This window comes from Acanthaster planci, unplaced genomic scaffold (genome assembly GCF_054643075.1).
Source record: "Acanthaster planci isolate LZ-2023a unplaced genomic scaffold, COTS_SCS Contig168, whole genome shotgun sequence".
Lineage (NCBI taxonomy): Eukaryota > Metazoa > Echinodermata > Asteroidea > Valvatida > Acanthasteridae > Acanthaster > Acanthaster planci.
In genome coordinates, this window is record NW_028257789.1 from 27856 (window position 1) to 41080 (window position 13225).

General features: G+C 47.6%; 2 protein-coding genes across 2 annotated transcripts; one reads left to right on the plus strand and one right to left on the minus strand.

Moving 5' to 3' along the window:
- Positions 1-2456: 2456 nt before the first annotated feature.
- On the plus strand, positions 2457-5344 carry LOC147795100 (uncharacterized). The gene has a single exon (XM_087132256.1). The coding sequence runs from the start codon at positions 2553-2555 to the stop codon at positions 3339-3341; it is 789 nt and encodes a 262-aa protein (XP_086988382.1). The 5' UTR covers positions 2457-2552; the 3' UTR covers positions 3342-5344.
- A 3000-nt stretch (positions 5345-8344) lies between these two features.
- On the minus strand, positions 8345-10022 carry LOC147795101 (uncharacterized). Its single transcript, XM_087132258.1, has 4 exons — positions 9822-10022; positions 9420-9717; positions 8532-9110; positions 8345-8448 (listed from the first exon to the last, which is right to left on the minus strand). The coding sequence occupies exons 1-4, from the start codon at positions 10020-10022 to the stop codon at positions 8345-8347; spliced, it is 1182 nt and encodes a 393-aa protein (XP_086988384.1).
- Positions 10023-13225: the final 3203 nt, after the last annotated feature.

Below are 13225 nucleotides of genomic sequence, written 5' to 3' on the forward strand. Positions count from 1 at the left end.
CCTTCCTCTGTCATTGTCCGTGCATCGTTTTCGTTGCTGCAACTCTTTCAGGATGACCTTGTAGTCGTCAACCGCGCGAACCATACCCTCATTCCAGTCTCCAGTGGATACGGCCGGCGAGTCGAACAATACACGTGGGCGATTTTCAGACAGTGGTTGTTGGCGATCGCCCCGCGGTGTGTCTTCTGTGGGGGAGTGTGGGTCGGCAGCTTTCTCTCTCCTTTCCCTGACCAGGACCAGCTTGACTAATTCGCGGAGACGGTCTTGTTTTTGCTCCATGCGCTCCTGTCTCTTTTCCACCGCTGCCAGTTTGGATTGGATGTCTCCAAGTAAATCAAGGATGAGCTCCAGGGTTTGGTCCTGATGACTCATGCCATGAAACACATCTTTGACTTTGTCTTGGTTTGCTGACTGCATTCATTTTTTAATTCCAGCCAGAGCAACGTTGTCATCATCGGAGTCTTCGCTGTCATATCCGTTTGCCCCTGATAAAAATTTTTTTTTTAAAAGTTTAAATTTTCAGTGCAAAAGTACTGTCCAGCAAACACAGTTATAACCTTGAAAACATTATATTCTTATGACTTTGAAAATCGGGGCCTTGAAAATTGGAAACTGTGACTTTTTTTGAATTGGTGATTTCTCTATAATCTTTCTCATTTAGTCAAAATTCTTTATATTGCTTTTCGGTGCTGTCAAGTATCTTTGGTCCATTATTATCAAGTTTATTTGGAATCCTAAATCTTTAGATGATTATTATACGCACTAGGCTGATTAACGATTCTTTGTAGCGCGTCAAAAGTGGACAACTAAAAACTTCAAATTTCCACCATTTTCTCATTTTCTGATAGTAGATGTTCGGGTTTTGTGAAGTTGACTGTTCTATTCTGAGCTTAGGGAGCGCTACGGTCATTTCCGTTTTTAACTTGTCCACTTTTGGACCACCCCGTCGGCAAAGTAAAATCCGAGTTTCTGCCATGAAAATTATGAAAATGGGTGGTGCAACTTAAAAAAAACCCGAACATCTACTAGCAGAAAGTGAGAAAATGAGGCGGTCCACTTTTGACGCTCCATAGTCGACAGTGTACGGATTCCAGTTGTCAATCTTCTCCAAAGGGTTTTAGGTTTATACACCAAAATCATTTGGAACACAATTTCAAGAATAAACAACTTATGTGTACTTGCGTTTCTTTTGGCAGCTGCTTTCCATTTTCCACTGATCAATGTCACGCTCCTAAAAAGTACAGTGGTTGTAAAGTTCAGGGACTTCATGTATGGAGGGCTTGATTTCATGAATGTGCATGCATCCCGAAATGTATGTGCACAAGTGCGATTATTGGATTACTGTTCAAGCATCAGTGAGCTTGCTGAAAGGGTGAATGATGTGAAGCATGGCCACTGGACAAACGATGCCAACTTCTTGTTTTTTAATCACACAGTGTTTGACCCACATGAAAATGATTTAGTTTGTAAAACCAGCCAAAAAGATGGAGTACAGTTTGAGTCCAATGCGATGCGTTCATACATTTAGCCCTGTCCATGGAGAAATCAGCATCTCTCCGATTAGACCGGAGCTGCTCAGTCCTGATCAAGCTGCAAAGTGTCCAGTATCAAGGAAGCGACTGTTTGACGAAGTTCCATTTGAAGCACGCGGTGCCTTACCAAAAAAGCGTGGCAGAAAAGCGTACTACCAGAAATACGACGAACTGGTGCCGACTGTGGAGGCTGTGCTTCTTGACCATGGATTTGCTGCACATAGAAGAAGGTCTGAAACCCGGTCATCAGTCGGAGTGTCTGCTGAGAGGTTACAAGAAAAAGTTGCAAGGGAAATCCCTGGGCTTCCGGCATCAGTATCTACGAGCACTGTCAAACGGCTTTTCGTTGCTCCTAATAAAAAGCACAGAGCATCCAAGTATTACCACGGCATTATTGATGCCAAAATTGGCATCAAGAAAAACGACATCAGAAAAAGTCACCCTGCATCTCATTTCTGCCACACCTCTGTAAATTACGCATTGGAGATGGCTGCTTGCTTTAAAGACGAAGTTATGGCTTGGTCAGTGGATGACAAAAACAAATTACTTGTAGGAGGAGGACCCTGTGTTGACCGGAGGATGTCTTTTAAAACCTACTTCATGAAAGACAATATGATACATTATCCTGACCACAATTTCGCCACAGGGTATAAAATCATTCCCAGCGGTTATATGGAGTTGCGGAAGCAGTCAACAAGTAAACTGCGGAACCAACGATCCAGATCTGAAAGTCCAGAGAAAAAGCAATCAACATCTTTCCTATCTTCACATGAAGATCCCCTTCCACTCCGATGCCGCCGTCCAGCCGCATATTGGTATGACAAGCTCGGGCGTCGCCATCTCATTTATCCAAGAACTGGCCCGTTAACGCTTTGTCTCAGGGGGAACAAGTTTCACAGAGCATCAGTCTACAATCATCATTCAGACTTGACACCTCTTCTCCGAAGTGTGTGAGGAAAAGGAAGGAGAAATGCAGCTGTTATTGTTAGTGACAATGGCCCAGACTGGAAAAGGAACAGCATGAAAGTTGTGTTGATGATGGGGCGGCTGTGGCGGGATCTTGAACTTGACTATTTAAATATCGTGAGCTATGCACCAGGAGATAGCCGGTTCAACATGATTGAGCACAGTTGGGCTCCGCTCACGATGTGGCTAACAGGACTTCAGCTGCTGGCTGTAGTTCCCGGAGAGCAGAAATCTCCAGAAGAACAAACCAACCTGTCCAGCAAGAAAAGAAGACGCAAGGATGCCGCTGTTCTAGACGCAATTAGTGATGTTCAGCGCTGCCTCAAGGGGAGAGTTTTTGACTCTTTTCAAGTTAAAACAGTTCCTGTCAAATCCGCATCATCGCACATCTACAGCAATGAATCCACCGTTGATGAACTAACAGACGCAAGCAAGAAGAAGATCGCCAGCAGTGATTCACTGAAAACACTTGCTGAGGAGTACAAATTCCTTTGCAAGCATTCTGTGCAGCGGTCCCATCAGTTGGAATTTGTCAAGTGTCAAGAAACTACTTGTCGTCACTGTTCCAGCAGACCTAATCGAGCACGCACTCTCATGACATTTCTTCGGGAGTTTGGGGGTGGGTGCTGTTTTACTCCCCAGTCATCAGACAAGTATCCGGGGCACTACAAGACATGGGAAGAAATGGCGTCTCTAGCAACAGCGGGCAAACTCAAGAAAATGGATCTGGACGAGGGGCTCGGTTCAAGTTTACAGGGAGAATATCGCAGATGCAAACATGGCTGCAGAAAGGTGTTTCAGAGCAGAGCCGACAAGGATTGCCACGACAAAATTCTTCATTAGCAAGACCTCAGCGACAAAGGAAAAACCAACGGCTCTTTTCAGAGCCACCACATTTCAAAAAAGGGATGGATTTGCTGTCAAATAAAGATCCAGAGGCCCTCCCCCAAAAGTCCTTTACGTCTTCCTATAAAGCATTCCTTTTCTATTTCCGATTAAAATACAGCCCCAAACAAGTCAGCTAGATGAACAGTTTTAGAGTAATTTCTTTTTAAAAAAAATCAAGCTCTCAAACGCAAAGAAAAAGTTGAAAACAACACAGAAAAGTCCTTTCACCGTTGTAACGAAAGCTTTTCACCCCTTTTTTGTACTCTCACGATCAAGCAAAAAAAAAACATAAAAAATTGCAACCCCTGAAACAAAAACATTCCTTCTTCAATTCGTATAAAAATACAACCAAAATATGTTCTTTTTGGGGGGAGCGCATGTACCAAAGGCCCAAGCTCAAAAGAAATGACGCAACAGGAGTAATTGCGGATTGCTGAATTATTCATGTCGCTGAAAAGAAAACTACTGCACCCGCCAATGAAATTGTGCGCTTTAAATGACGTATTCATGCCGTACATAGGTATCCAATCAAAATGCTTCCTTTCGACATTCAGCAGCTTCATCAATACGTCTGGTAAGAGGTTTCGTAAATCAAAAAGACGGACAGAAAATAAAATAGACACGTCTCTCCATGACACGATTTGTGCTGAAAAGACTACTTACATGTACATTGGGAACCTCCAGTTGATGGTTCTTCACATTCATGCAGGTACACGTCATGTACATGCCGCGGGCTTATTTCGGTGTTGTTTCGTTGTCATCTGTTTCGTCCGACAGTCTTGAAGGTCCCTGGTTTACGCTTTTATTTCTTTCTATCTCACATGTGAATCGAATATATTTTCATGTAACACTGAGGTTCATTATTCTTAACAAATCACAACATATTTGATCAATCGTAACCGAGGGACCCTTTTCACACCAGCCACATTCATGTGTACATGTCCATCACACAAACATCGCTTAAAACACAATACGATCTTTTCATGCAATACACCGAAAACACTGGAAAGTGTTCGCCTTGAAGACAATGAACAGTTCCACTAGGTCCTGTGGATTCTGTAGAAACGAAAGTCAAGCATATACATCACTCTTCCATGAGATGTGGTGGCTGGTTTAACAAAAGAACAGAAATGACTTATACATGAGCCCGTTACTGAGCCTATTTGAAAGTAAAATTATTTGGCTGCGTTGTCTTCCACACGCAATATTACAGAGCGAGAGAATAGGCAGCTGAGGACTGCATGCATGTATAAAACCGAAGCATACTTTCTTAAACATTATAGATGCAACAATCACAGGACTTCAAAATCAATCTAAAAACTAAAGTAAGAAAAGTCGAATAATGTTGGTATTTGGGGGCAGTATGGCAAACTGAAGAAAAAAAAAATCTGTAATATCCATGTAAACGGTAGTAGAAACCCGTTTCCCAAACACCCTAAACAATGTTGAAATATCAATGGGCTGGGGTCCCAGCTGTTGGTGAACAGCTCAATGACTCATCCACCAGCCACAATGAATGTAATCCCTAAAGCTCCCTATTGTTACAAAGAATCACCCTGGAGCAGTGTTCATCGAACCGCAAGCCATTTTGCTACAGACCCCGTATCGTTGCCCGCTTTATTTTGAAGCGGGTAAGGAGCTTATCGTTTGTCTATCGTTTCCCACTTCATGAACCGTTTCTATTTTGACTTGGTGCCTTACAGCAGGTTTCACCATAGCAACTCGGGCATGTTTCTCATCTCCTGGGCTCGAGGTTGACTTTTGTTTATCTTCTTCCACAATAAGAGTAGCATCAATAACGGCATTGTCACCATCAGAATCATCTTGTGCATTACAATGATCGCACTGTTTACAAGGTCGTCTAGACAGACTATCAGCATTCTGATGCTTGGCACGCGGACGGTGCTGGATTGTGACGTCATACTCTGACACAACCTCCAACCATTGTGCCAGTTGTCCTTCCAGGTTCTTCGAGTTCCTTATCCATACCAGAGAAGAATGGTCCGGTCCGTACTTTGACCTTTTGACCATAAAGGTACTGGCAGAAGTATTTCAAAATACGTAACCACAGCGAGCAGCTCTCTTTGAGTGACGCAGTAGTTTCTCTCAGCTTTGCTCAACTTCCGGCTTGCAAAAGCCACAACTTTCTTGACACTGACAGTACGGCCCCAATGCCCTCTGAACTCGCATCCGTATCCAAGATGTACTCGCTACTTGGTAATGGGTAGCCAATACCGGGGCCCCTAGAAAACACTGTTCCAGCCAGTGAAATGCCTTGTCACAGTGCTCATCTCAAATGAATTCTTTTGACTTTGACGTCAATGTATGCAGTGGGCTGGCGATGCTAGCCAAGTCCTTGATGAACCTGCGGTAATACGAGGCAAGGCCCAAGAAACTCCTCACCTTCTTTATGTTCTTCGGGACCGGCCAATCAGCGACTGCCTTAACCTTAGCTGGATCCATTGCTAAGCCCTCAGCCTACACAATGTGGCCAAAGTAGGTTACTGACCTCTGAAACAGGTTACACTTGCTTGGCTTTAACTTAGGCCCAGCACTCCTTAATCATTCAAAGACTGTTCGGAGTCATCCCAACGCCTCTTCTACTGTTCTGCCAAAGATAATGACGTCATCAAGATACACCAATAAGATTTCCCACTGCAGCCCTGACAACACTTTCTCCATCAGTCGTTCGAACGGCATCACCTTCCAATGATATAGCCCATTCCATACCACAAAACTTGATCTCTGCTGTGCATCCTTGTCCAAGGCAACCTGCCAGTACCCTGAGGCAAGGTCAAGGGTTGAAACCATCGAGCGCCCTCTGACGCATTGAACGTCTCATCAATTCTTGGCACAGGATAGGCATCCTTTATTGTCACCGCATTCAGTCCTCTATAGTCGATGCACAACCGTTTTGTCCTGTCTTTTTTCTTTTCTAACACAACGTTAGCCGCCCACTGACTATCTGAGGGTTCAATCAAGCCACGCCTCTTCAAGTCTTCCACTTAGCGAGTGATCTCTTATTGGTTAACCACAGGATGCCTCCTAGGCTTTAGTCTTACTGGTCTAGCGCCATCAGTGTCGATGCTGTGCTTAACTATATCAGTTCTGTCTATATCGTCGTCACCCTTTAAAACACATCTTGAAACTCCATCAAACACCCTCTCAATTTCGCATGATCATGTGGGGCCAAATTCCTTCGACTTAACTCGGTCAAATGGTTGGTCGGTTGTATAATTCGGTCAAATGATTGGGTAGTGCCTCCTTGTGTCCCATAATTTTGTCTGCTCTGGGCGGAGTCTCCACCTCCACTGGTGTTACTGTTGCAGCTACCGTTCCCGCACGCAGGACACGTTTCTCCTTATTTGGCTTCAGTACTCGAATGGGCACCACTTCAGCTGGTACATCAACCACAGACTTGGCCATTACTAGGCCTTTTTCTGCAATGCGGCCACCTGACTCACTTGGTTTTGTGATGATACCTCCAGTCAACTCCTCATACTGACAAACAACCGTTCCGGGCACAATGGTCTCATGCCCAGCCGGTATCTCCGTAGTCCTTGTCACTACTGCTCTGCTGACAAATGGCGCACCGGCAGCACTTGTACACTTAATTTGTTCACCATTGACACATAACTCCAGTCTTCCGAAATCCAGACTGCCCCCTGTGGACAACAACCAGTCCATTCCCAACATGGCTGGTGTTCCAATATCTGCAAAGGCGGCTTTAACGGGATGCACAGTCTTCCCAATTCGTAAATCTAACCATGAAGTCCCATGTACTTTCAATGGGGTACCATCCACCTGCTGGACCCTGGTATCACACTCTTGCAGAGTCGGCCTCTGTTCCTTCAGTAGCTGGTGATATACTGTCATATTAATCAACGTGTCGGTAGTGCCAGTATTGATTAATATGCGAAACTCGGTTGATCTGAACGACCCCTTGACAAATAAGCCATGGTGTGGCCCCATTGCCGGAGTCATTACCGTACTGACTCCAACGTCGCTCTCATTCTTCCTCTTCAAACTCTGTTGCCCTTCTTTTGTGAGTCCTCTGCATTCCTCAGCCTTTCAGCCGACCCTCTGGTTGGCTGATCCTCGTTGCCCAGGTTTCAGGGATGCTTTCTTTTCGGCTGTGTAGCAAAGTGTCCCTTTACACCACAATTATGACAATTCAATTCAGCCTTCGGCTTGTGCAGAGGAGGCGGGCTACCCGGCACGCGTTGGTCTGACGTAGCTGGTGACGTCACTGGTCGCAACAACATGGTCCCCATCAATTTCTCTTGGGCCTTGCCAGCAGGCTGAGAATTTTCTAGTCAAGTTACGTCGTCGTCGGCAGAAGCCGAAGGGGTCTTTGCAAGAGTTGTGTCAGGCAGTGCATGAGTTAGCTGTCAAGGCGTATCCGGAAATTCCCGAAGAGGTGAGAGAGCCATTGGAGAAAAATGATTTCATAGACGCTGTAGCTGATCAGTACGTCCGAGAGGGAATCTTCCAAGCAAGGCCGAAGAATTTGTCTGAGGCATTGCAGGCGGCGCTTGAGACTGAGAACTTCCTTATTAGGTAGAGGCACAAAGGAAAGGATGCGGTCTGTCGAACAAGCCATAAAGGGTGTAGCCGACATGACTAAGCAGTTGGAGAAATTGATGGGGGGCCATGTTGTTGCGACCAGTGACGTCACCAGCTTGTCCTTCCGGCAAGCCCACCACCACGTCCAACAGAAGCGCCACCTCACGGCCAAGCATGAGCATGTTTGGGGTGAGTTTGGTGTTGTTGTGCTGGGAGGAGCGGTATGCCATCATGACATACGGAAGGTGTTCATCCCAGTCTTTCTGTTTCGCAGCCAAGGACATGCTCAGCATGGTCTTAAACGTCCAGTTGAAGCATTCCACCATTCCATCTGACTGAGGATGGAATGGTGTTGTCCGCGTCTTCTGGATGCCAAGGAGCCGGCAGAGCCCCTAGAACAAGCCAGCCTCGAACTCCCGTCTCAGGTCGGTGAAGATCTCCAATGGTGTGCTGAAAGGGATGATGACCTGCTCCACCAGTGTCTGGGCCACCATCTCTGCTGTCTGGTGTGGGATGGGAAAAGCCTCGAGCCATATGGTAGAATAGTCGGCGACCACCATGAATGCCGAGTTCCCTGACCTCGTTCTCGGCAGCCTTCTATGAGATCTATGGCGATGCGCTCCATGGGTGTGCCGGAGACACATAAGTGGCACTTCTTGCACCACTCCTTGGCTGCCCGCCGCATTCCTCTCCAAAAGACGGGAGCCTGTCGCAGGTTGGCGATGGTCCGGGTGATCCCCAGGTGCCCGGCAGTACGTTGGTCGTGGGCCAGCCGCAGGAACTCTTGCATCCTGGTCCGCGGAACGGCAACCTTCCAGGTCGGGGGGCCGCCGGGTGGTCGCTCCAACCTCATTTGGAGGATGCCCTGTTGTACCCGCAGCGTCTCCCACCTGGCCCACAATGACTTCGCACCGGCACCGAGGGCCGAGACTTCCTTCCACTTGGGCCTGTGTGACCCTTGTTCCAGCCACTTCCAAATGTGGGCCAGCTCCGGGTCTTGACGTTGTTCTTCCTGAAGGTGGTCGGGGCTCCAAACCTGTGGGAGCTCGTCCAAGTCTGATGTGTCCTCTTGGTCCACGCGCTGAATGGCACCAACTTTGGGTGCCAGCTCGGCTGCGGGGGATAGTGTCCCTGCCGTGAAGCACTCGTGCCCAGCCTCTTTCGAAAGTCCACATTGCCCGCTTGGGACTCGGGAGACCGCATCAGCATTGAAGGGCTTGCGCCCTGCTTGGTGCTCGATATCAAAATCGAAACACCCTAGTCTCTGCAACCAATGGGGCTGTCTGCCCTTCTGGCTCCCGAAAATTAAACAACCATCTCAGCGACCCGTGGTCTGTCCTAAGCAGAAACCGCTGCCCAAGCAGTGATGAAGTACTGCACAAAGTGGACCACAGCCAGCAGCTCTTTCCGGTTAGTGCAATAATTGCATTCAGACATTGTTAGTACGCGGCTGCCGTAGGCAACCACCTGCTCTTCCCGGCCGCCATCCTGGGACAGGACTGCCCCTATCCTGGGACAGGACTGCCCCTATGGTGCAGTTGCTGGCGTCGGTATCCAGGATGTACCAGTACTTGGGATGTGGGTACCTCAGCACCGGGGCTGTCGCCAAAGCGTCCTGAAGCTGTTCGAAGGCCTCCTGGCAGGAATCTGTCCAGGTGAAGTCCTTCTGACAGTTGTTGGTGAGACCATGCAATGGGTGGGCGATCTTCGCAAAGTGGGCTATGCTGCGGCGATAGTAGGATGCGAGGCCCAGGAAGCTCCAGACCTGCGTCACATTCGTGGGTGTCGGCCAACTCCTAATGACGGTGACCTTGTCGGGGTTGGTTCTCACCCCCCCTCAGCAGACACTAGGTGACCCAAAAAGGACACCCCTGTCCGGAAGAGGTTGCACTTCTTAGGCTTGAGCCTCGGCCCCGTGCTCTGGAACCGCTCCAACACCGTAGCCAACCTCTGGTAGTGCTCCTCGAACGTACGCCCCCAGACAATGACGTCATCCAAGTACACTACTGCCACCTGCCACTGCAGCCCCCTCAACACCCATTCCAGGGCGTTGCAGAGCCCAAATGGCATCGTCGTAAACGGGTACAGGCCGCTCTGGGTCCCAAACGCTATTTTCTCTCAGTCCCCTATGCCATACCGCAGGTCTTTAGCGCGGGCACAACTTTTGGGAGGCTGGCACGGGTTGCGCCCACTATCCCTGGCTTGAAGTCGGCCTCACAGGTTTGTGTACTGTACCCCTGCTCGGGATTGGCCTCATAGACTGTGTGCGGTGGCCCCACTCGGGTTCACCCCCCATAGACTCGTGTGCAATTCCCCCATGCGGGTTCACCCCCATAGACTCGTGTGCTGTGCTATCACTCGGGTTCAACCTCACAGAATCATGTGCGGTGCTCCGGTTCAGGGTCGGCCCCACAGACTCGGGTGTGGGGCTCTTGTTCGGCATCACCGCTATAGACGCGTGTGCGATGCCCTTGTTCGGGTTCACCCCATAGACTCGTGTGCAGTACCCCCCCATTCCTGTTCACCCCATAGACTCATGTGCGGTGCCTCTGCTCGGGTTTATCCCCATAGACTCGTGTGCAGTGCTGCCTCTCAGGTTCAACCTCACAGAGTCATGTGCGGCGCCTCGGTTCGGGGTCGGCCCCACAAACTCGTGTGCGGTGCCCTTGATCGGGATCACTGTCACAGACTCGTGTGCGGTGCCACTCACTTGCGCCGGCAGCTCCACCACGGCTGTGTTCCGTACAGACCAACCCCCGTCTCGTTGCCATTGCTAAAGGGCGCTTCGGCACCTCCCCCGGTGTAATATACCTCAACTGAATGCCGCTGGGCGCCCCCTCGCCGGCACTGGATGAGCGTTGGTGATATTCCAAAAGGAACCACCACTCCCCGTACACCCCCGCCACCAGCGGGCGCCCCCTTTGTTTGCCCTAATCTCAACTGGCCGTTGCCACAGTGTAGTCAGTCTGGATGCCTGGTTTGGTGAGTGAACAGTGTTGTGTGGACTGCTCTTTTTGTGTGCGCAACTGCTGCGAGTCTGCGAGCAGGTACTGGTTACGCAATCTGAGCAGTGTGGTCACCTAAACTAAGTAACTGTAACGTATTCGCAGTAGTTGACTTAATGTGTACTGTTAAATAGTATCAGTTAGAAAGGATCATGGATAGAACAATTACTGTGTAGGTAGAGTTGTGGGTAGGGTAGTCGATGATTGTCCGTCACCGTCGAGGTAGGCGGTGAAAGACTGGACAGCCAGAGTGTTAGCAGATGCCCTGAGTTACCCATTCGTTAGTTTGGGTTAATTAATTAGCACCTGGGTGCAGTCACCTGAGTGAGGAGTAAGGATTGTGGCGTGCGGATTGCGGATACAGGTAATAGGTTGCAGAGTGCGGATTATTGGTGGCACTGTAGGGAGTGCGGATTATGTAAGTGTTCTTTTGTATAATATTTTTGTGTTATTCTTTTGTAGCTTTTGTATAAAATAAGTAAATTTCAGTTAGCTAAAGAAAAGTATATTAAACAAGTTAAGTCGATCTTGCCGGTAATACCTTGTGTATGCACATTGTTGTGTCAGTCGACTGGGTCACCATATCAATTACCAATCGGTGGTATATTTCCGTCAAAACGACTCCTAGCCCCTGGAACTTAGATTGCTTGTCAAATTCAAGGGCCAAGGCAGATACATGTAGTTTCAGTTTGGGTCAGGTGACTTTCCTCAGAGTTGGAAATAGTTTGCCCAGACATGGCCAGACCTAGGCTGGCTTGTGGGAATAAAATGCCACACTACCTTAGTTTTTTCGTTTTCAACAGAAAAACAATTAAAAACTGAGATTGTCATCTTATTCCTCGTATTTTGTTTCAAATCGAAAACGAATGAACGAAACATGCATGGACCCATGGCCCCTTCCAGCGGAGCTGTAATCAAAGTTCGGTGCCTGGCATTCCTTCAGACCTCCTGTGAAACCTTACAATCCTTTCTGTTGACGGACACTTTGAGACATTCACTCGCCCGTATTTTGGCATTTACATGTACAACATGACATTGATAGAGAAATGAAAATTATGTGTTGAACTAAAAGATTCAGAGTTATTCCTGTGTACATTGAGGTCGATGATGTTTTTTATTTCACGCATACATGTACTGGTACATGTATGTTTGATGTGATAGCCTACATGTAAGTCAGTCTGCAGAAGCACTCAATCTTTGCACAATCTGTTGATCTTATTGTACAGTTTGCCAAACAATTCTGCCATTAGCCAATCACCTATTTTTCCAATTGTGGATATCGGAAATAGTTTTGAAAAAGGGAATACAGTTTGAGATTTTACATCCAATCGACTAATAATGCATAGCAGTTGATGGCAGAAACATGTCTACGCATTTTAAATTATGCATATATTATGTAGTTTGAATGGACTCTCCATGCACTGTGCAGTGTAGGATACGTTTATGAAAAAACTGAAGTGTTGCAATTCACTGACAACCAACAGCGACTGGTGCAGTATTGCATTACTAGTGCGCATAATTGTACAAAATTCTCATTACATGTACACTGCCGTGCAAAAGTCCGATCGCACATGTGCTGTAAACTTTCCGTTGTAGTTTTGCAATAAATTACTGAGTCTTTATAAAAAAAGCATCTCACCCTTGTAATGTCTAGTTATTTTAATCAAATAAATTCATAAATCTCATTGCTGAAGTCGGCGACTACCCCCTCTTTTCGCTAAGTTTCGAGCGACTGTTTTTCGCCCGTGTAAAATCGCCATCTTGAAATATCTCATTACGTATTCATGAGCTCATGAATATTATTAGGTGGCATTTAAACCAATGGAAGCAAAGCTGACGCGGCGGGAAACTCTGTCTTATGAATAATTATAGGTGATTTCGCCGCCTGTGAAGGGTAAATGGATACTAGACAAATCAGGCTACCTCGTGGCGACAAAATTTGCATACCAATACTTTCACTTGATACGCAAAGCAGCAACACAATGCCAGCAAATACGCCACTTACCACTCGCGAAAAGGGGATGATTGAAGCCTGAATCAGGAGGGAATTTCCAACCGGGAAATTGCCAGAAGGCTGGGTATCAGCGAATATGCTGTTCGTCGGAATCTCCGGAAATTGACGGAGTTTGGGTCAATGGAACCCCGACCACGCACCGGCTGACCGAGATCGACCACCGAGCGGGATGACCGGCAGCTCGTGAGGGCATCGCGGCGCAACCGCTTTCTGACCGCCCCTGAATTAGCGATGGAGCTTGCCAATGCAGGGGT